The sequence below is a fragment of the Pteronotus mesoamericanus genome, unplaced genomic scaffold (genome assembly GCF_021234165.1).
Source record: "Pteronotus mesoamericanus isolate MK-2021 breed Mesoamerican mustached bat unplaced genomic scaffold, CSHL_Meso_final scaffold_651, whole genome shotgun sequence".
Lineage (NCBI taxonomy): Eukaryota > Metazoa > Chordata > Mammalia > Chiroptera > Mormoopidae > Pteronotus > Pteronotus mesoamericanus.
In genome coordinates, this window is record NW_026555325.1 from 31,090,432 (window position 1) to 31,113,427 (window position 22,996).

General features: G+C 35.6%; 1 protein-coding gene across 4 annotated transcripts in view; it reads left to right on the top strand.

The window, feature by feature from the left end:
- Positions 1-22,996, top strand: part of UBR3 (ubiquitin protein ligase E3 component n-recognin 3) — a 196,267-nt gene that overhangs the window by 56,702 nt on the left and 116,569 nt on the right. For all 4 annotated transcript variants that reach the window (XM_054562480.1, XM_054562481.1, XM_054562482.1 and 1 more), the window contains exons 6-10: positions 3,982-4,048; positions 8,431-8,561; positions 9,711-9,939; positions 16,370-16,549; positions 17,133-17,266. In XM_054562480.1, coding sequence (XP_054418455.1) covers positions 3,982-4,048; positions 8,431-8,561; positions 9,711-9,939; positions 16,370-16,549; positions 17,133-17,266 — 741 coding nt within the window. The remainder of the gene's footprint in view (positions 1-3,981; positions 4,049-8,430; positions 8,562-9,710; positions 9,940-16,369; positions 16,550-17,132; positions 17,267-22,996) is intronic.

The window sequence follows — 22,996 nt, forward strand, 5'->3', positions numbered from 1 at the left end:
GTTGTTCCACCTATTGATGCATGTATTGATTGAGTCTTATAGGTGCTGTAACCAGGGATTGAACCTGCAACTTTGGTGTATTGGGGATGGCCTTCTAACCAACTGAGCTACCCGGTCAGGGACATTTTACTTTTAATTTGTTAGTTATCATAAATTACATTAATGGTGAAGGATTGGGTGGGGAATCATTGAAATGTTTAGCGGGGAGGACCTTAGAAATATCTAATTTATTTCTTTTTTCAGTGTAGGAATTGATTTTACAACATTCCTGACAATGGTAAGCCTCTCTATAAACACTTCTACTGGTAGGAGGCTTACCTAGTTTAAGAGGCAACTTGTTCCTTTCTTTGAAAGCTCTCATTACTAGGAAGTTCTTCTCAATACTGTGTTAAATATCATTATTTTCACACATTTCTTGTTTTTCCCCTAGAAAAATGTTTATTTTTACTTCCATATGACACCCCTTAAAATAGTTAGCTTTTGTTATTTAGTATTTTTTGCTCAACATATCTCTTTTACTTATGCACTCCTTTTAATAATCTATGATCTGATTCAGGATACTGTGATGGCACATCTTTGGATAAGGATACTGTGCCTTTGTTAAGGCCCAGGGCTATTTATCGGCCTTTAAGCAGCTATGCTAGACTGTTGGCATGAGTTCCAGTGGTCTGGTGAAATGTCTAGGATTATTTTCCCCTCTCAAACTTACAGTTGGCAAGGTAGAGCTCTCTCTGTACTGGTAGAGTTGATGTAAAGCAAACAATCTCAGGTTACAGTTTTATTTTATTGTTCAACTCTCTCAAAATCTCCTTTGGATTTTATATTTATAAGCTGATATGTTAAATATTCCTTTTAGCCTTGTATATTCTGTACTAATCTTCTTTGAGTATTGTTTTAATCTGACTTCTTTTTGTGCAGCTCATATTTTTTATATTTGTCTAGTAAATCTATCAAAGAAAGAAAGAACAGTGATTTGCATTGAGAAGCCACTTGTTGATTTTTCAGGCATAGAATTTGCCTGAAATTCTAGAAATTCTAGAATAGAATTTGAATCTGTTTTTTAAAAGCTCTTGGTTTGGACCGATATACATATTTTGTGCCTGAAACACATGTGGCGGTGTTTTTTACCTTTCTGTCCATAGACTAATTAAGGTCTAGAAAGTGTTCTTGAGAGCTGTACAATTGCTCTCTGGGTTGAAGTTGTCCTTGATTTCTTTCCTCTCTTGTCTCTTGAGGCGTCATCATCTCCTAAGGTTCGATATTGCTTCCTTATAGATAAATAGGGAAGAACTGTAACTTTCTTTAATGGATTTGGGGTAGGGTGGTATATTGTCGTCATGATAACAGCATTGTTTTCATTTCCGTTAGTGCCTAAAATTCCCACAACTGAGCTGTATTCCTATTCATTAAAAATACTGTTTTTTCTTAGAATAAAAATATGGAACTTGTAATGCATTACACAGTAGTCCATTATCTTGAGAAGATTGTGGAAATTAGGATTGGAAATCAGAACTAGTATTTAAAAATATTAACGTAGAGCTACAATCCATATTCATTATTGAATAAAGAGAAAGTAGACATTAACAAAAGATAATAACATTACCTATTATTCTTATCACTGAGAGATGACTTCCTGTAAACATCTGTATTCTAACAGATTTTTATACAGGGGTGGGCAAAAGTAGGTTTACAGTTATGAGTACATGAAGCAGAGTTTATTCTTATTTATTATTATATTATTTTTCAATGAATAACTATAAACCTACTTTTGCCTAGCACATATATATTATATTTTAATGGTCTCATGATATACCTGCTATTCTGTACCCTACTGGTGGTTTTGAACATCTATAACAAGGAGTATATTTTAACAGATTTTATTTGTGTATATTAAGAATACTTAAATGGTTTTACATTCCATATGCTATTCTACATATGAGATCCCTTTTTCATTTGTACTAGTTTTTTTAACATCTAGCTGGTCGCTAGTGGTGTTTTTCTTCACAGGGTGCAGGTGTGCTATAATTTACCTAGTCCCCTGTTACTGGAAGCCAAAGAATTTTTTTTTTTTTTTGCTATTATAACTATCATGTGATGAATACGTATGCTCATAGTTCTACTCACTTATCTGATAATTTGTCTAGGATGAACTCCTAAAACTGGAATTTCTGTTCCAGTGATAAGTATACTGTAAAGACTTATGTTATATGTATTGACAAATTGCCATTCAGGGAAATTGTACTACTATATACTCTCACCAGCAATGTACACGAATACCCATTTTCCTGCCAGTTCAGATGGAGGTAATCTCCTTTCCTAGCTGTGTTTGATATATATTCTGGTGTCCAGCTCAACTTACAGCTCTATGTTTATAGACTTCTGATGTTGAGCCTTTGCTTATGCCGTCTTCTCTTTTTAGAATGCCTTTTTCCTCCTTTGCCTGGTTAATTTTACTTGTCCGTTAGACTATACAGCTGGGAAATTCATAGAACTTTGTATTTCCATGACCATTGCTTGATTAAGGACATTCTTTTCATAGGAAGTTTGTATTTGAAATAATGAAGTAATCCTAACCTGGGGTATAACATAGTTTTTTCCCCAAATTTGTCTTTTCTCTCAGGGCTGATTTTCCTAAATGGCTATCAGCTAAAATATCCAATTTTGGAATCACCTAAGCCCTGTGGCATGATTTCACATGCTTGGGTCTGTTTTCCATCTTTAAAAGCTCCAAATTTTATTCTGGTTGATTTTCTTCAGCAGCAAGGGTAAGGGTGGCAGAGAAGAAAGGAAGTGTAGTTTGACTCTCAGCCCTACTGCCTGGCAGATTGCTAAGGAGACCTTGGCAAAGTTGGGGATTAAGAGGGAAGATGTATTGAAGGGCTCAGTACAAGTTGAATGACTGAACTAAGTGGTAGCTCTGGAAAACCCCAGACTGGTCCTGAGGATTGATGCTGGACTTGACAGAAACCTGAAGTTAAGACTGGTATGCAGGCCAAGGAAACTATACCAGTAGATAGAACAACAACGTGAAGTTGAGACTACTTTTTTGCTTTGAAGATTTGATGGGCTCTACTTGATAAATCTGGGAATTTGTATTACAGTTCTATCATGCCACCAACACCACTTGTTAACACAACAGACTATATGCCAAAATACTACCATGTATGTCTTTATAATACCAGTTGGGTCATATATGTTTGGAAAATAGGAAGAAATTGGATTCATATGCAATCTTTCGTAGTTTAAGAGAGTTGGGAAAATGGAGCAGAATCCTAATCTTTAGCTGAAGGGGAAAAAACTCTGAAATCAGCTACAGACAGTGAGAGCCTTTTCAGCAACATTTTAAAGAAAATTAGAAATGTGCACCTGTACTCAGGTCTCCTTAACTACCTTGGTTTCACTAGCAGCAGGCTGCTTCCTCAGTGCTTCCTTCCTTTGTGTGGCCTCAGTTCCCTAGCTTTGCACTAGGTTGTTGCGGTGCAGTGTACCATCCCTGGAGACTGCCTCAAACCACTCCAAGATGTTTGTCTGGACATCCAAATGATCTTCCCAGGAACAGATTATGGCTTTTGTTTATCTTAGACTCTGCAAAGCCATTTCTTTATTCATTGTTTTAGCCTCTCTTCCCCTTCTCTCCTTCCTTCCTATGATAATCTGCTACTCCTCCCCTTTAGCTTCTTTGTTAATTTGATGTTACGATTATAAGGTTAGGAAAATTTTTATTTTCACATTTTGCATTAGAAGAACATATTAAGGGCTCTAGTATTTTAATACTAAGGATTTTCATTATTTATTTTAATCAAAATTAGCGGCCTTAAAAAGATACTACAAAAGATAAAAAAGGTAAAAGTAAAATGTGTTGATTAATAATATGTAAGCATGATTATATTACATATTTAATCAGTTATAAACATGTTTATATTTTTGAAAAATATATACATTCATGAATAGCATTGTAATGCTAATTTTGTTTTCATCCAGGAGGATCAGGATGGGAGTCAAGGTCTGGGCAAGAGAAAGAGGGTCAAATTAAGCAGTAGCACCAAAGGTATTTATATTTTATTTTTACCTTGTATAAAATGCTCCTAAAATACCTCATCACTAAGAACACTCTATTGGTTAGCCATTTTGACATTAGAGGTGTTTAAAAAGAGAGTTATGTTATTATATTTGTCATATAACGGGGAAGCTGTTGTTAGGGCGGTGATTGTGGGGATCTCAAAAGCAAGTAAAACCCCCACTATTGGGCTTTTGTTATTATTTTTTTTAAATAAAATGTTCATTAACATATTTGAGCCAGAAAAACATAAGTCTTCACTGATTCTTCAATTTAGATCCAGTGTTTTAGGTGTAAAGTTTTAGTTTGGTTTATATCATTTTATAATCTGGGGTATGTAATTTCTAGAGTGAAAAAGGACAAATAAGGGAGAGATGGTGAGAGAGAGAGAAAGAGGCTGTAAATGAATGAATATGAGAATGAATGGGTAGAATAGCACTTAGCACATATTAAGGGCTCAGTGAGGACTTAGTACATGTTTACTCCAAGAAGGAAGTAGATATGCCTATAATGAGGGAATAGATTAGTAATAATAATAATAATGACTAATATTTATTGAACCTTTGTATACGCTAGATGTAGTGGTAAGCACTTCACATGCACTGTTTCATTTAATTCTCAAAGAAACCACATGAAGCAGGTTTTATTATTACTGTTTTATGAACTAGAAAATGGAGGCATGTTAGAGATCACAGATAATGGGAGGAAGATCCTTAATTCAAACCCAGGACCTAAGCTCTTAACTGGTATGTTTTTTGGCCCTCACTGAAAGCTTTTCTAGAGGACTTGATTTTATTTGGCAACCTGTACTTTGGATTTTTGCCATGGTCATATGTTTAACAAGGTCTATTGTCTGGATTGATATGGTTTGTTAGAGTCTCCAGGGTTTAAAATAATATTTTGATGAAAAGAAGATTCTTATTTTTGGTGCTGATTAAGTATATCTTGTGGAATATTTAGGACTTCTTGGAAAGGTGGGGCAAGCAGGTAGTTTCAGCTGTTTATTTTGTAAGTCAGTTCTTAGTTACTTAGGATGCTGCATTTAACTGGAGGACTGCTAGCAAAGGGCATGGAATTTGGTCTGCAGTTCGGGATGCACACATATACACATGCTCCTCTTTTTCCCAGCTCAGGAGGGAATCTGTGATGCCTCAAGAAAATTAGAAACCCATATGGCTACCTGGCCCTTTGACTTAATCGAGTTGTCCATGTTTTCACCTGTGTCCTTGAGACACACCTGGATTAGTGCAGATTCTTAGGTACATACTAGGGATGCCCAGAACATTGTTTTATGGTGTAAGAGGACATTGTTTTCCTTCAGCCTGAGCGAACTCTGGCTGAAGGTACTTTTTATGCAGAATTTAAGTTGAAGTTTTTCCTTTATCCTGAATATTTTTAACATTTGGGATTGGGTTGTCTTCTCTTTCTCTATGGTAAGAGGTAGTCGATCAGTTACTATTTTTAGCTTACGTATGTACACGGAAGAAATGTTTTTGAAGTAGTAGAACCCTTTGTGTTTTTAAAAAGTGACTATTGCTTTTGAAGATATCTGAAGGGAGTGATTTAGTTTGTGCAAGAATTTGGTTCAACAGTTTGAAAGTGAGCTGAAAATAAAATACGTAATAATAAACAAGAGGTGAGGCATTGTGCTAAACACAATACTGCCTGTTCTCCAAACCTAAATTTTGCAGATAAAGAAATTGAGGCCCAAACGGCTGTTGCTAACATGGCCAAGATTGTTGAGGTAGTGAGTGGCAGAGTCAGGGTTCTGCTGTCTAATTAAAACCTTTACCTTACTCATGCATTTATGGAAACAGTGATTCCTCAAAAATTTCCTTTCAAAATTTGGCTTAAGGTAGTTTAGTCATTACAACTCAATCAAGATTTTAAAGGTAAATAGTCATATGTAACTAATGGAAGCATTACGAACCACATTTCCACAACATAACACATAAAAAGCACATAACTTGTGCTCTAAATATCTTGGGAAATTTGACATCACCTATTTTAAGAACAGTAATGAAGACCACTGTGGGAGGTTTTTTTGGGAGGTCTGAAGGTGAAAGAAATTGAATTGTACATAACTCTAGCTATTTGCATTTTAGTAGAAGCCACAACTTTTCTGGTACATTTAGATTGTTGTATTTATTTGAAACAAAGGTAATACATCTTTCCTTCTAAATGCTTGACGATAGTACAATATTATGGTAGCTTTTCATTTGGGTAATATGATCTTGCAGAAACAGAACTATAAATTCTAAGATTAATGCTACTAATTTTGTTCAGCTTTATCATGTGTTAGGAAGCATCTGTGAGGATTTTATTTATTTTAGTCTGTTAAATTTTCATTCATGTTAGTGTCAAGTGAATTGTGAGAATTAAATTGACTTAAGCAATGTGCTATGGATTATGTTCTAGTTTTTCATTATCTTTACATTTCTGCCACATGATTCACTTGGGTCCTAATTTAATTACTTTTTGGCTTAGAATCTGTAAGTATATGTCTTTGAATATATTTTACCTTATTTCTTGCAAGACTGGTCTCTCTCTGTTTTTAAATCATTGCCATATCCTGGGAATGATGTATTTCAGGAGGAATAGATTTCTGTTTTACAAGTAAAAAATTCTGAGGTTTGGAAAATAATAGTTTCTAATAAAGAAATGTATAGTGTAACTGTATTTATATTTTTACCCCTACTACATATTGCTTATACTGAAGGCACCATTGAAAAGGGAGCTAGGTAGGGGATTGATAGATACTTTTGCCTTGCTGTAGTTAAAATCGTAGTGTTTCTAGAATGATAAATTTATTCTGAAAATAATGGGTTATTAATTGCTGATGGAAATTGGGTTTAAGTTATGTCTAATAAGAACTGAATCAAGCCTTATTAAACTCAGAATGTCTTATAGAAGAATTAAGAGAGTGATGACATACTGAGTTTATTGTTACTCTTTTTTAAAAAAAAATATTTATTTTTAGAGGGGGAAGGAGGGAGAAAGAAGGGGAGAGAAACATCAGTGTATGGTTGCCTCTTGTGTGTCGCCTACTGGGGACCTGGCCTGCAACCCAGGCATGTGCCCTGACTGGGAATCAAACAAATAACCCCTTGCTTCACAGGCTGGAACTCAATCCACTAAGCCACATCACCCAGGGCTGTTGCGTTTTAGACTCACTACATGAGGGAGATGCGGTACGAACACATTATTCAATAATAGAACTGTGAAATTGGGTAGGGTTAATTGAAAAAACTCTTCAAGGTTATCCTGCAAGACAACTTGAATTGTAACGTAGTTGTGGTTGTACCTGCGTATTTTGGTGCATATGATACTGTTTTTCTCAAATCTCTCATCTGGCTCGAGCTCCTACTTAAGCACCATCACGGAACCAGTCCATTCACAGTTGATACTTGCTATCTCCTTCTGATGTCCTTATATAGAGCTGATGATTCAGAGCAGTAGCCCAAGATCGTTTACTCTAACAGAGATTAAGAGTCAGAATTTTCTAGTTCATTTTTAGGGAAAATTTAGAGAAAGTGAGAGAAAGAAAAGCTAAAATATTAAAAATTTAGTTCATCATATAAATGTTGAGACCTTTCTGTTCACTGAATATGTCAAGGATTTAGACATTAGCAAGAGAGAGCCTAGCCTTTGAGGAGTGGCACTTGGCCTAAGAAATAGGCATTCCGGTAGATAATTTTATTTCCCTTTGAATACTTTTATTAAAAATGGGCATTGTATGCATGAAGAGGGCATCTTGAGTCCAGTGCAAGTAAGCATATTTAACACTCTTTATATTTTTCCTGGTATATTTTTACTAGAAAAAAGTAAATGCTTCTGTATACTATAGTAAGCAATGCATTAATAATTTTCTCTAGTGAAGATAGTATTTTATTATGAAGGATAATTTTGAAGAAATAGATACATTACTGAATTTATAAAAATTCCGCCTTTTAAAAAATTAAAAAAATTAAAAAATTTAGATAACTTTGGACTTTATGTCCTTGATAGTATATTTTTAGCTTAAAATAATTATTACTATTTTAAATTAGGTATCATGAATATTGTTCTTATAAAGTAATTATTTTGATCTTAGTAGAAATTTGGGATAAATGGCTCATGTTTAAGGACAAATAAGTACTTTTCTAGTAACTGCTTTATTTTAAAATATAAGGATTAAATATCTTGTTTATATACTGTGGAGATTATAAAAAAATAGCTTCATGTTGTTTGTATTATCTCTGAATTATTGAAAAGGTATCCTTAATTGTTTAAATACATTTAGGTGTTTGAGGTTGATGGGTTATTAATTATAGTAAGGCTTACAAAAGATGAGGAACTTAAATCTTTAGATGATAATTCTTTTTCTTATGCAGATCAATCTATAATGGATGTTTTGAAACATAAAAGTTTCCTGGAAGAATTATTGTTTTGGACTATAAAGTATGAATTCCCCCAGAAGATGGTAACTTTCTTACTCAATATGCTTCCAGATCAAGAGTATAAGGTATTTATGTTTCTTTCCACCTTCCTTTCCTTGCCTTTTCATTACAAAATCTTTTTAAAATATATTTCTCAGCTGTGCTTTGTTGTGATGTAGCTCTGAGGACTGATAATCATGTGAAAGAGCACAGGGTCTGCAGAAAAAGCACTGTATTAAAGATCTGCAGCAAAGCACCACAGTTAAACACAGTCCTTAAGGGTTGCCTTTCTGCTGGAACTTGGTCCAAAGGGAGTGCTGGGGGGCAAATGTAAACGCAATTGCGGAAATTAGTATGTTGTTACAAATTGTAGTAAATTCTTTGATGGAGACGTACAAGTGCTATGAGAATGTGTAATGGGGGCTACTGAATTCAGACTGGATTTGGCATGGGCAAACATGGGATTAGTAGCTGCTGGCCATAAAGTTCAATACAGAACAGTTATTGACTCATGTACACATGTAGGTAGGTGAAGTCTCTAGTCCCAGAGTGTGTGGACCCACCTGTTAGTTACCACCATATTGTTATGGAAAAGTGGTACACCATAGTGTATATTAAAAAAAAGAATCATGCTGTAGTTCTTCTTATGGCTTAGGTAATAAGGCCTCTGTAGGAGTGACACTTTTATAATGCCATTGTTTTATGTCTTTATATCTGCTTAAGAAAGCAATAGAGGAAATGTACATGTTACACAGAAAGAGAATTTAGTCAGAATAGTGATCAGCTTTCAGATCAAATAGGAAAAGGTATTTCTTTTGGAGTAATCACATTGACTTACCTGTTAAGTTATATGAAATCTGTAATAGTTTTTAGCTGAGACTTAGGTTTTGTTGTTAAAGTAGGTAGCACAGAACAAAGACCTATATTTTGACAATAAATTGATTGACTTATAAGCATAGTGAAAATTTGTATTTTAAATGATGGTATTTGTAATTGCTTTAAAATTTTAATAAATTAAAATGCCTCTTACTTTTTTTTCAACCATCAAAGTATTTTGCTAATGTTCCAAAAAAATGGGGAAACATGAATTAAGACTGCCATCATCACTGAAATTATTTTTTCAATTACCTTGGACATCATCACAAACTAATGTTTAAAGTGCTAATACAATTTGTTGGAAAATGTGTTATAAGAGTTAAACTAATGTGTCTTTTTTCTATTTAAAAAATTTATAGGTTGCTTTTACAAAAACTTTTGTTCAGCATTATGCTTTCATTATGAAAACGCTGAAGAAAAGTCATGAGTCAGACACAATGTCTAACAGAATTGTGCATATCAGTGTTCAGTTGTTCAGCAATGAGGAGCTAGCCAGACAGGTAACAGAAGAATGTCAGCTGCTGGATATTATGGTCACTGTGCTATTATACATGATGGAAAGTTGCCTTATTAAAAGTGAGCTACAAGGTAAACTCAGAATTATTTTCACTAGTTTCATTATTGGTATACTCTACATACCTAGTCTTAAAAATTCCTTGTATGTTTAAAAATAGCTTTAAAAATATTATAATACAATACAATTTGTTAAATAAATTTTTGGAAAACTTTCAGTAAAATTAAAAAAAAAGTTTAAAATCACCTATGGTTTTGCTATTCACAAATAACAATTTGGGATATTTTCTGTCATTTTGTGTGATAGTAATATTTTATATATATACATACATACTTAAAAATGTATTAGCATAGTATACATGCCAAGACTGTGTGTTCTTTTTTTAAAGATTATATTTGTTTATTTTTAAAGAGGGGAAGGGAGGGAGAAAGAGAGGGAGAGAAACATCTGTGTGTGATTACCACTCATGCATCCCCTACTGGGGACCTGGCCTGCAACCCAGGTATGTGTCCTGACCAGGAATTGAACCAGCAACCCTTTGGTTCACAGGCCGGCTCTTGGTCTACTAGCCACACCAGCCAGGGCAAGAATGAGTTTTAATGATTGCAGGTATTAATATCATATGGCTTTACTATAACCTATTTAAACATTTGCTTATTAGATGTTTCTATTTTTTTTAATTATAAGTTTGTTACTATCAGCCTCAGACATTTTTGTGTGCCTATATTTTTATGACTTAAAAGTTGGATTAAATCTTGCCTTTTTTGTGTTCCCCTGGTGAGATCTTTGGTTTTCTTCTTTTGTGCCCACTATATGGTTAATACTCCTCAAATTGTCATGTATTTCTAGGACCTTATCACATTCTCATTTCTCTGGTCTTTCACCTTACCTCCCTGTAATAATTTATATTATTTGAGTATTTACTGTGTACTATGCACTGTGTTAATACTATTTATATGTTGTTTTAATTAAGGTTCTGAACAACTCCCTGAGATTGACATTATTACTATTCCCATTTTAAAGATGAGTAAATTGAAGCTTAGGGAAATTAAGTCATTTGCCATACAGCTAATAAGTGACAGACCCAAGAAAGACTTTATGCCTCCTGATGTCAGGATCTTTGTTCTTCACCATGACACAGCCAAGCCAACATTGACAGGACTGTGTCTTCTCTTTTTGGCACCTGGAGTTAAACTTTAAAGATAACAAACAATCCTTCAGATTAAATCCTAGGATCTTTTCATTTTCCATAGTTGAGAGTTACTTTGTTCCACTGTTGCCTCCTTCTGCAAATCTGCTCCTGTTTTCTCTTTATACTGATTGTCTGTTTTCAGGTGTGATACCGTAGCCTTAAAATTGATGTTCAGGGCACATGCCTTATATTAATAATAGCTAGCTAATAATTATGATAGCTACCATCTTTTGAGCCCTTACTATATTCCATACTCTTTCCTCCATTTTATAGGTGAGGCAATGATGGCTTAGGGAGTTGAAATCAATGATTTGTTGTTTAACAGCTATGAAGTGGTAAGGCTCAGTGTCTGACTTTAAAACTTAGACTTTTGCCCACTTATGCAACTCTGTCTTTACATTGTAGGTGTAGTGGGAACATAATACATTATTTACAGTAAGCAGTATACCTCTTTACTTTTTTAAAGGAGAATTCAAAAGATTCTTTGAATTATAGTTTTTCTATTTTCGTGTAAGATGACCTTTCTTAGAAATTTAACTGCACATATTGCACATTTTAATTTTTTAATAGTATTTTTTAATTTATAAATTAGGAAATTTTAAATTTAGAAGTATCTGCTTTTTTGAAAAAAATCTGGAATCTGTTTTCTTGACTAAGTGATTTAGCTGTGGGAGGGTTCTATTTTTTTTTTTATTTTGAATTTATTTTATTACATTTTCAGAGAGAATGTAATAATTCTCTCTGAAGAGAATTGTGCCCACTATTCTATGTGCTCTAATATGTGCTCTAATATGTGCTCTAATATGTGCTCTAATATGTGCTCTCTGAAGAGAATTGAACCGGCAACCTTTTGGTCTAGGGAGCGATGCCTAACCTGCTGAGCCACACCAGTCAGGGTGGGAGTCTATTTTGTTGACTAAATGAGTTAGCTGAGCTTATTACATATTGTTTGTATTCGGTCTTCAAGGAAGAATATTTGGGATAAAGATGTATATGGGTCTACCTCCCATTTTTTCCGTATTGCCAGCTTTCCAGAGAGTTTCCATATTTGTTTTCTTACCTCTAATCACTCATTAACCCATCTTAATCTAGTGCCTCCTTTCATCATTCTGCTCATCTTTCCAAAATTGTCCATGACTCCCGTGGCCAAATGTCTTGTGTTTCCAAAACATCCAAGATGATGCCTGTTGTTCTGGCATAGTTGTTAATACAATCTCTTCTACTTTCAAAAAAGTTTCAGTTTATATAATAAATTATATGGCCACCCTTTCTATGGCATACATGATGAGGAAGCCAGTGGCCACTCTTTGGAACTTGTTTGATTTTCAGTAGCACTTCACACTCTTGATTTTCTCCTCTTTTTGTGAACCAATCCTCTTTCCTTCTTATCATATTGGTGTTGGTGTTTCTTGGCCCTTGGTCCTGGTGTCTCTGCTCTTCTCACCTTTCCCCTATTTTGTGAAATCATATTGCATGGTCTTATTTGCTTTCTATATATACCTTCCTTCTAATGCTGGAAATAGGTCTGTCTTGGAAATTCTTGCACAGTTGAATTTTCTAGAAGTTAAATAGCTATAGGTAGCTTTTCTAAGATCTTTAAATACAAATGAATTTTTCACCAGCAGTAAATTAATTATTTCTAAGCCAAAGTCTAAAATTATCTTTAGCTGCTATGGTGTTTATCCCTCTTTTAAAAGTACCATAACATTTCATGATACATATTTACTGGTTTTCTAAAAGCACCATAAGTTTCTCCTATTTTTACATGAGTAGTATTGGAGTGAGCTTTAAATATATTAAATATAACTAGCCATGGATATTAAAATAGGATCTCTGTACTTTTTTTTTAAATCTCTATCTAGTTTTTGCATAAATTGTCTCTAGACAATATTTGAAAATTTTGCCTACACTCTTAGTGAACAGAGGAGCTGATACAATGAGAATTCAGTGACCACTGTTCAGCAATAACTAAAGATTAAAAGGAAAAAGCTTCTGGTAGTACGTGATCTCTATGTTACATTTTTACTTTGTTGTATTAATTTCAATGCTATACCGCTGTGTGATTCCAAACATAACTCAGAACTTTCCATATTCCTGGAATTTTACAATTTGCCTTGTAAGTCTGTAAAATGGGACTTAAAACCATGTGGTGCATAATAATAGGAATGTCTGTAGTTGCTAGAAATCCCAGATTAATCTGTCATGCATAGCAAACTGTTTATTGAATTATATTTTTTGTATGTCTAAAGCACCTCAAACATACCATGTCCACACCAAAAACTCATTCTCTCTCTATCAAGCCTGCTTTTTTTCTCTTATTCTTTGTGTGTGTGTGCATGTGGGTGTTTATGAGTGCACAGGTCTGTGTTTTGGTACTATTGTGTAACCATCTACACAGCTGCTCAACTCAAGAACCTAGGAGTTATTTTTGACTTCTTGTTACTCCTTGTACATAAAGTGGACATCACTAAGTCTGTCTTTTACAATTTCTCAACAGCTTAAAAAAGCTGCTTCTCTTTATTTCTGCATCTCCATGCCCCCACCATAATTCAGGCCATTATCTGTAGGCCTCTACCACGAGCTATCACCACTTTTCTTTAGTCACTGTCCACACTGCGCTTCTGATCATGACTCCCTTCTTACCCCCCCCCCCCCCCCCCAGTGGCTTGCCTTTCTCTTCACAGGAACTCCAAACTCCTGGTTGATTTCTAAAGCTCCCTAGCCTCATTTGTACCACTGATTCTTTGCATTCTTTGTCTCAGTGATTTTATCTTTTTTTTAAATACAGCTTTGCTTACCTAGAACACCGTTTCCTTCCTTACTCCTAGTTTATTTGGTTAGTCCTAATTCCTGCTTTATTGTGTAAATCTCATTTTAAATATCACTTCCTCAGGAGAGACTTTACCTGAATTGTAGACTAATTTTATTTGTTCCTGTGACTTCCTGTGCTTTTCTTGTTATAGCCCCCATCACACACTTTCTTCTTAGATCTTAATCTCAGAGGAAAGAAAGACTATATAATTCTTGATTTATTTTTAGAGCTTAATAGACTGCCTCGTCCTCGTCCTCGGTAGGTGCTCAGTAAATAAATTTTGGTGTATGACTCTCACTAGCACTGAATCATTGCTATCTATATTTATAGTGCCGAGAGTACTCGGGTAAAAATAGAAGTCCTAATCATTTTATTTCATTAAAGATTGAAAGATGTTTTTCACAAGAACAGTAATATTTAAAGCAGCATCGAGAAATAGGGATTTCTAGCCCTGACTGGTGTGGCTTGGTTGGGTGTCGCTCTGCAGAGTTAACGGTCACTGGTTTGATTCCTGGTCAGGGTGCATACCTGGGTTGTGGGTTTGGTCCCAAGTGGGGGCACCTGTGAAAGGTATCGGATGGCTATTTTTCTCTCATGTCCATGTTTCGCTCCCTCTCTTCCTCCCTTCCTCTTTCTGTAAAAATAAAGAAAATCTGAAAAAAAGAAAATAGCGATTTTTGAGTAACTATATTCAATATTCTGCTTATTTATCCCCTGTTTGAATTCAGTAGAGCAATGATCAATGTTAAACATTTTTTTAAAATCCCAGCATCCCCAAGCACTGCTGCATCAGTATCTGGCTCACCAGCTCACAGTGGCAGTGGTTGTCAGTCAGAGGGCTCTTCGGAATCTCAGGTGTGGGGAACTTATAGAAAGCCTCTTACCCCATCTCCCTCATGCAGTTATACCCTCTCTCACCTGATTGAGAAGCACTGAAAGAGAGCGTATTTAACTTTGTGGACCCTGTTCTTAGACACAGTTAAATTTCAGTGTGATGAGAGCCTCTCTGTTGGCCTCAAGAAAAGCAGCAAAGACAGCATAGAAGGATTGAGACTCAGATTCCACATGCTCATTTAATTATCCCTTGTTTAAATTCATACCTTACAAAAATGAAAACAGATATAAATCTTGCTAAGAGAAAGCAAGTATTCATATTAAAAATCAAGAGTTGGGTAAAATAATTTCAGGGACTGAAACCCAAATCTAATGTATGGAAATTATGAAGTTCAGTAGAAGCTCTCCTCACTGATGAGTTTGACAATAGGTGGTTAGTTGAATACGTTGGTTAAAGTGAGAAATCAGTGAATAATGATACATACATTATCTTAAACAGTGCATGTTAACTTAAAGCACAGAAATGCATGTTCATTCCCCTTTTAATTTTGGGCAGAACATTTTTAAGGTATGGTGTCTTTGAAGTTCTTCCTCTTTCTTTTATCACATCTGTAAAGCATCTTCTGTGATTTTTAGTTTCAGTTTGTTTAAAGTAGAATAGGAACATTAGATCTTAATAAAGCAGTCTGAGTATAAAAATCTTTGTAGGCTTTTATGATTTTTTTCCCTCAAAGATTTTTTTAGCATTTTCCCAGGTACTTTTTTTGTCTCTCAAAAGCTTATGATCCAGTTTTTTTAATGTTTCTCTTTATGCTTTCATATTTCATCAGATTATATACTTTTAATTTAAATTCTGTAATTATAATAAAAAGAACAACTTGCATGAACAGGAACAAAACTGACTCTGGATTAGCATATACATGCTTGACTTGTATACTAGGCAATAGGCTATTAGATTTGAGCATTCTGTGTATTGTGGTTATTAGTGTATTTTACAGTGGGAATGGGGAGCTTGTTTGTCCAGTTAAATTGGAATAGGTTAAGAGAGCTAATTTCTAATAGTAAAGTACATATGGGGTAACTTTTAATAGTAAAGATTTTGTGTGCATACCACCTTTCCCAACAATGAATTTAAATTTTGAGGATTTACTTAAGGCTTAAGAAGTTTATATGTGCTTTCTGTTCTTTCATTTTTGAAATATTGTTTGCTAAGAAATTGTATTTACATACTCTTTGAATAGAAGAAAACAATTAAATATATATTGCTTAAATCACGCAGTTTTGATTGCTAAGATGGAATGAGGTTTATTTAGGAATAAAAATATTTTATTGATTATTGGGACTGAAATATTATGTCATTAGAATCAAGAAAATAATATGATTTTATAAACATAGTTATGTTAGGCAGGTGGTAAAGATTTTTATAATAATGTGTTAAGTACAATATTATCTTAACATTTCATTTAATTCCCTTAAGATGCAGGTCTTTTTCCATTTTACAGTTGTAGAAATTGATTCAGAGTCTAGGTAACATGCTTAAAGCCATATAGGTACTAAATGGCAGGTTGGGTTTTGAACTTAGGTGTCTCTGATTCTAAAGTGTATAATATGTACCATTGTAAACTTTTTGAAAAAACTTATTTTGGGCTCTGTGTGTCTGTTTTAGATGAAGAAAATAGTTTACATGTGGTAGTGAACTGTGGAGAAGCGTTACTGAAGAATAACACTTATTGGCCTCTTGTCAGTGATTTTATTAATATCCTTTCTCATCAAAGTGTGGCTAAAAGATTTTTGGAGGACCATGGTTTGTTAGTTACGTGGATGAACTTTGTATCTTTCTTTCAAGGTATGAATTTTACTTTTTTTGTTAATTTCTTTAGTTTACAAAATGTGTAATGTGGAACTATCAAACACTAATTAAAAGATAATAGCACCATTCAGGTTACATGTAAAATGTCGCATTTGAATTAATTGATATTTGTAAGTACTTTAATAAAGAATTCATGAAGATATATCAGAGTTATGAAAAATGCCAACGTATTAAAAAGTAAACAGGAGAATAAGAATGTAATTTTTTTAAAGCATTTTAAACCATTAATCAGGAAGTTTCTGTTCTCCAAGAAGTTTCATAATGCTTCATAAAAATTTCAACTGGCATCAATTAAAATAGTTTTGACTTCTTTATTTAATATATTTAATTATGTTATATAAGAAAGAGCCAATTTACAAAGTGTTTCTAAGAAAGCCTAGTTCGTAAATAATTCCAAAAGGACTAGAGTGTTGTATTTTTAATAATTTACTTATTTTTATACATATTGCCATTCATGTGTATATCAGAATGTGTTTGGTACTAGGAAGTATTTTACTTGATTTTTAATATAAAATCTTGTTTTCATTTAGCAAGGCTTATATCTTTTAATTTTTGCAAGGTATGAATTTAAACAAGCGAGAACTAAATGAACATGTGGAATTTGAGTCTCAGACCTACTATGCTGCCTTTGCTGCTGAACTTGAGGCCTGTGCACAGCCAATGTGGGGGCTTTTATCACATTGTAAAGTTAGGGTATGTTAATTTTTGTTAATTTCTATATTTACCTTTAAAATAATTAAGAAAAAAGGTGAAAACATTGATTTATTTGTATATAATAATATTGCCATGTTTAATTCTGAACTCAGCTATGAAGGCTGACTTGCCTATTATTCTTAAGCAGGTTGGAATTGATTTATATTATCAGATCTTTCCAGCCTTCCCTAGTTGTGAGTATGAATGCCTACACTCATCTTTGTTTCATTTATCCATTATCAGTTAGTTGTCTTTCAAGGGATAAGAATAGTTCTCAATAAAGTTTACAGTTTTAAGATTCTAAGCACAAAATTGATGTATATTTCATATAAATTCCAGTTGTTTATAAAACAATCCAAGGGTGACATAGCAATAATATACATCCTTATAATTGGATAAGAAGATGCTTATTTGTAATTTTATGTATTTCTCTTTCTATACAAATATATATTTTACTTTTTTATTTTGAAGTATTGGTTGATGGATTTCCAGAATCCATGGACAGTCCAGAAAAATGGAACCCCTTGATCCTTAAATTAAGGACTTGACTAAGATTTTGCTAAATAGATACCATAAAGTCCAGCTTGCTAGCCTGTATCAATAAGCATTCTGGACAAGATTTTATAGGAGAAATATTTTGAAACCCTGGATTCTGGTTGGGCTTTGCCTCCTTCTACTTAGGTGTCTTGGTCAACTCATTTTAAACTATTTGAACTTCTCAGTCTCAGTCTTTTTCCTTATTTTTAAAATAGTGCAAAAGGAAAAAGAAAAAAAAAAAAAGGCTAGCAAAGCCTGTCACTCTTCACATGGTTATTATGAGGCACTCTTCCATATAGTCTTCAAGTACATGTGTTTCTTTATGCAGATTTATATTTTCTCTGATGACTTCAGCTATTCTCTAAATGCAGATGACTCACAACTTTGTTACAGTCTAGGCAGGTTCAGATTTCCAGCGTCTCTGGTTACTCATGTAGCTCTCCTTATAGGTACATGCTTTCTCAGGTTCCTAACTAACTTTTTAAAACCATCTGTTCATACCGTGTTCTTTATATTATTTAATGGTATCTTAAATGCTAAAATTATCTAATATAGAAACCTTTTCTCCTTTCTGTATCGGCTTTGTTCAGCCTTTATCAGGTGCCATGAGTCCTGACTTCCATTCCCGAAATGTCTCCCTCCTACTTCTTTCTTTTGTCTTAATTTATTTCTGCATATTTTATTAATCTGGGTTGTTAAGGCAATTTCTTAACTCATTTACCTGCCACAAGATTCTTCCTACTGTAATCTGTCCCAGTACTCAAGTTCCTTATCTAAGTTCTGTGGCTAGCTCTTTTTTGCTTAAAAATTATTCAGCTTCTAATCTGTCTCCAAGATGATATTTGAGTTTTCTATAGAGACATTTAAGATTCTCCACAATTTGCCCTCAACTTTTATCTTTTTTATTTATCTATCTATCTATTTATTTATTTTTAGAGAAAGGGAAGGGAGGGAGAAAGAGAGGGAAGCATCAGTGTGTGGTTGCCTCTTGTGCCTCCCCTTGTGGGGACCTGGCCCACAACCCCGGCATGTGCCTTGACTGGGAATCAAACCGACCCCCATTTGGTTCACAGGCTGGCACTCAATCCATTGAGACATACCAGCCAGGGCTCAACCTGTTTTTTATAGTTTGCTTTCCTTCACTATGCTCTGTACCTCCATGCCTTCATTGGATTACTGTTCCTCAGGATGCAATATTCTTTCTTTCTTTTCTTTTTCATTTTAACATAGTCATGTCTCTACTAATTTTCAAAATATGAGGTTTGTCCAGAAAATATCCAGCCACACAGTATGAAAAATAGAGACATTTATTGAAGAAGATACAAGATACAAGAAACATTGTACATAGGGCAGTGATGCCTCAGTCCCATTTAAAGTGGCACCCTGGGACCTCATACAGTTCCTCCCAATTGCCATCAGCTGCCGTGTCATATTTTCCTGAATTTCATCTCTGGTCTAAAATCTCTCCCTTTCAAAGGTAATTTTAGTTTTGGAAAAAGCCAGAAGTCTCAGGGTGCCAAATCTGGGCTGTAGGGGGTTGAGTCACCTGGGTGATTTGATGTTTTGTCAAAGAACTCTGCAAGAGTCATGAGGCAGGAGCAAGCATGTTGTCGTGATGGAACTGCCAATCACCAGTGGCCCCTAGGTTTAGCCTTCTGAGTCATACGAATAGTTTCCAATGAGGAATGTTCAAGTTTAATGCAAAATTTGATGCAGATTCGTTGCTCTACTCGCTCAGTCATTTTGAATGTGATGACCAAACAGTACATATTCTCACTCAGTAGCATCTACTACCCCCACTGACAAGTACTGTGAAGTTGTCCATGTTCACGCTTGCGCATTCTAGTCCACTTTCCTTGGCTGCTAGGTTACATCAATGTCGTGCAAACCATTCTCATTATATTAACAATGGTTGGACTTTTTCTGGAAAGACCTCTTTTTTTTTAACCTACATACACAAACACTTTTAAACATAAATACCAAATTCAAGATAAATTTAGGAAGCCAACAGTATAGAAGAAAAGACCAATTACTAGCTTTTACAAATGATCATCTGAATTTCTTCTCTGGATATTCGATTTCATGTGTTATGCTAAATATCCCATGTCATATGGTCCACGAGGTCTTCCTGTTTGGTGTTTTCTTTTTAAGATTTCTATTTATTTCTTTTTAGAGAGAGGGGAATGGAGAGAAAAAGAGGAAGAGAAACATGATGTGTGAGAAAAACAGTGATCAGTTGCCTCTCTCAGGGGCACTGGGGAACTGGGGACCTGGCCTGCAACCCAGGCATGAGCCCTGACTGGGAATCGAACCAGCAATGTTTCGGTCTGCAGGCCAGTGCTCAGTCCACTGAGTCACACCAGCCAGGGCTTCCTTTAGGATTCTGAAGTAATCAATAGCATTCTTGTCATTAAAGATGGATCCTGTCATCTCCACTTTGATCTTCAGGTGGGGCCCACACACAGCCGTCTGGGTCATCTTTGTTCTGAGGAAAGTTTTGGTGGAAGTCTGCTTGTGCTGGGAGCTTTTCTTTTCTTCAGTTCATCTCTGCATTTCTCATATTCATTCTTTGATGCTGGGGGTTCTTCAGATTATGCAGCTGTTTCACTAATCTCTTCATAATTTTTATTCTGTTCTACTTGGCTGACTTGAGACATGTTTTCATGCTGTTTTGTTTATTTAGAAGATGTGAGAGGTGAGGGAGGACTCGTTTCCTGCACTGTTTCTTCTGGCCCTCTCGCCTGCTGCAGCCTACTGCAGCCTACTGCTTCCAGCTTTGTTTTTTTCTTTTCCTGATCCTCCTTTTCTTTCTTCTCTTCCTCTTTCTCCTCCTCTTCTACTTCAGAGGCATCTTTCATTCTCATTAGAGTTGGAGGGAGTTCAGGACACTTGATGGGGAGGGTAACTTCCCTATTGTTCCAGTTTTTAATTTGAAGTCACTTACTCCTTTCATGTCACCCAAGAAAGGCAATGTAAGATTTTTAGCTTTGTTTTCAGCACCTATAGTCTGACTTTCAGTCTTTTTTAGTTCTAGAATCTCTACAGGCTTTACAAATTTTATCAACCCTTTAAGTTTTTTTCCTCAGTTCTTGCCTCAGTTTAAAAGTTCTCAGGTGAAGTTTCTTCCGGGACACACCATCGAATGGACTCCTTCATTTCCCTTATGACAGTAATGTATCTAAAGAGTCCTGAGATGGTGACTCTGATAGAGCTTTGCTTGAGACTTTTAGTCTCTCAAAATTTCAGGGAGTTCCCTTTCAGCATCACGTAACCTTGCAACCAGTGATTCAAAGGTCTCTGGCTTTTTGTCAATCTCCTCAGCCTTTGTTCAGTTCCAATGCTTCTACTTATCCAGGCCAGTTCAGTCAAGAAGTGTGTCATGATCACTGACATAAAAGTCTTCATCTTCCCAGTTCTTCACTTTCCTTTTCTGAGATATTGCCTCCTGCCGCCGCAATTCCAAAGTACTGAGATTCGGCAAGCTTCCAGGAGCACTGAATCATTGCTTCTTTTTCCTTGCCTGAGTGAATGGCCTCAGCCATCAGTTGTTCTCTGGTTGAGCCATCTACAGGTAATCGCACCCTGCAGAGCCAAGTACTGTGTCCTTGTTCATTAAATTCACATTCTAATTCTCCTTCTTGGTCAAAAGAACCTTGGAGAGCCTTTTTGGATCCTTTATATAAAAGGCCTCCCTTTCCTGCTGAAACTCTAAACAGTGGGGTTCTCTTTAGCCCATCCACTGAGTCTACAGCATCATCGCCCATTCCCCCAGGTGCAACCCATTTTATTATCTTAACTACTAGTATTTCTTTTCCTTTCAGTGATGCCTATTTCTCATCTTCCTCTGAGTCTTCTCCTAGCATCTTCTTCTCCAACATCATTTTATGCTTCTGACACAATTCTTTTAATTGCCTTACTGTCAACATGAATTCTGTCTCTCAGTCTTCCTTCGGTTCCTGAAGAAGGAAGGGCCAGGGGCTGCCGCAGAGGAGAACGTGCCTGATGTGGACCCGACAATAGGTGCGGCGTGAATGCGGGTTGAGAAAAGTGCCATGGGCACTTCTGAGGTTGTAGAGGTAGAAGCCAGGCCTGTGGCTGTTGCGTTCTCTGTTCGGTCTGGACACCCTGTGCTGCAGCACAGCGTGGTGCTCAGACACATACGGGTGCTCAGAAAACACGTTGCAGCTGGACCGCCTCCCGAAAAGCCGGTCCCTTTCAAGCTATGAGTGCCAAGGATCTTGCCATGCTTCAGGGTCTGCAGGCTGCAGGGGTCTGTGGTGGGGCCACTCCCTGGCAGCTGTCGGTAAGGGGGAGCCCAGGCTGGGCTGCCGGGCTGCCAGGCTGCGGGGAGCAGAAGCCATAGTGGGGTGCTGCCTGCAATGCTGTTTCTTGATTTCTGTGCTTTTCTTCATGCTAGTCCCATTTTTGGCATATGTTCTCTCATTCATTCTGCTTAGTACAGTGCTTCTTTTGCAGGAAAAATCATCTGGGAAGCTTTAAAATTACATGTGCCTAAGCTCTACTGTCAAAGTTTTGAGTTTTAAAATTTGATTTTAGAGACATAGAGGAAAGGGACAGGGGAGAGGAAGGGGAGAGAAAGACAGAGAGACAGACATCAATTTGTCATTCCACTTATTTATACATTAATTAGTTGATTCTTATATGTGCCCTGACCGGGATTGAACCCACAACCTTGGCATATCAGGGTGACAAGAACCAACTGAGCTACCAGGCCAGAGCTAGAGATTTTGATTTGATTGATGTGCAGTAGAATCTCAGCAGTGATCCTAAGCAGCGTGAAGAACTACTAGTGTTAGCTCTACAAAAATTGTATTCGTAAGGTTCAGCTGGTATGTAATCTGCTCATTTAATTTCTTTTAGTCAGATTTATGATTCCAGTCTCAGTGTTTTTATAATACTGAGACTTTTTTTATAATACTGTTTCCTCTCCACTGAAGCATTTATCAAAAAATGTTATATAATGAGGTTTATTTGTTCATTAATTCAAAAAATATTTATTGAATATTGTTCTATGCTAGATACTATCTAGATTCTTGGGTTTTTTATGTTGAGCCAAATGGACAGAGTTCTTGCTTTTGTGGAGCAGCCTGATGGAGGAGATTGACATTAAGTAAGTAAACAATAGGTTTATTTTGTAAACTTTTGTAAGTACAGGATATTAACAGATTGTTG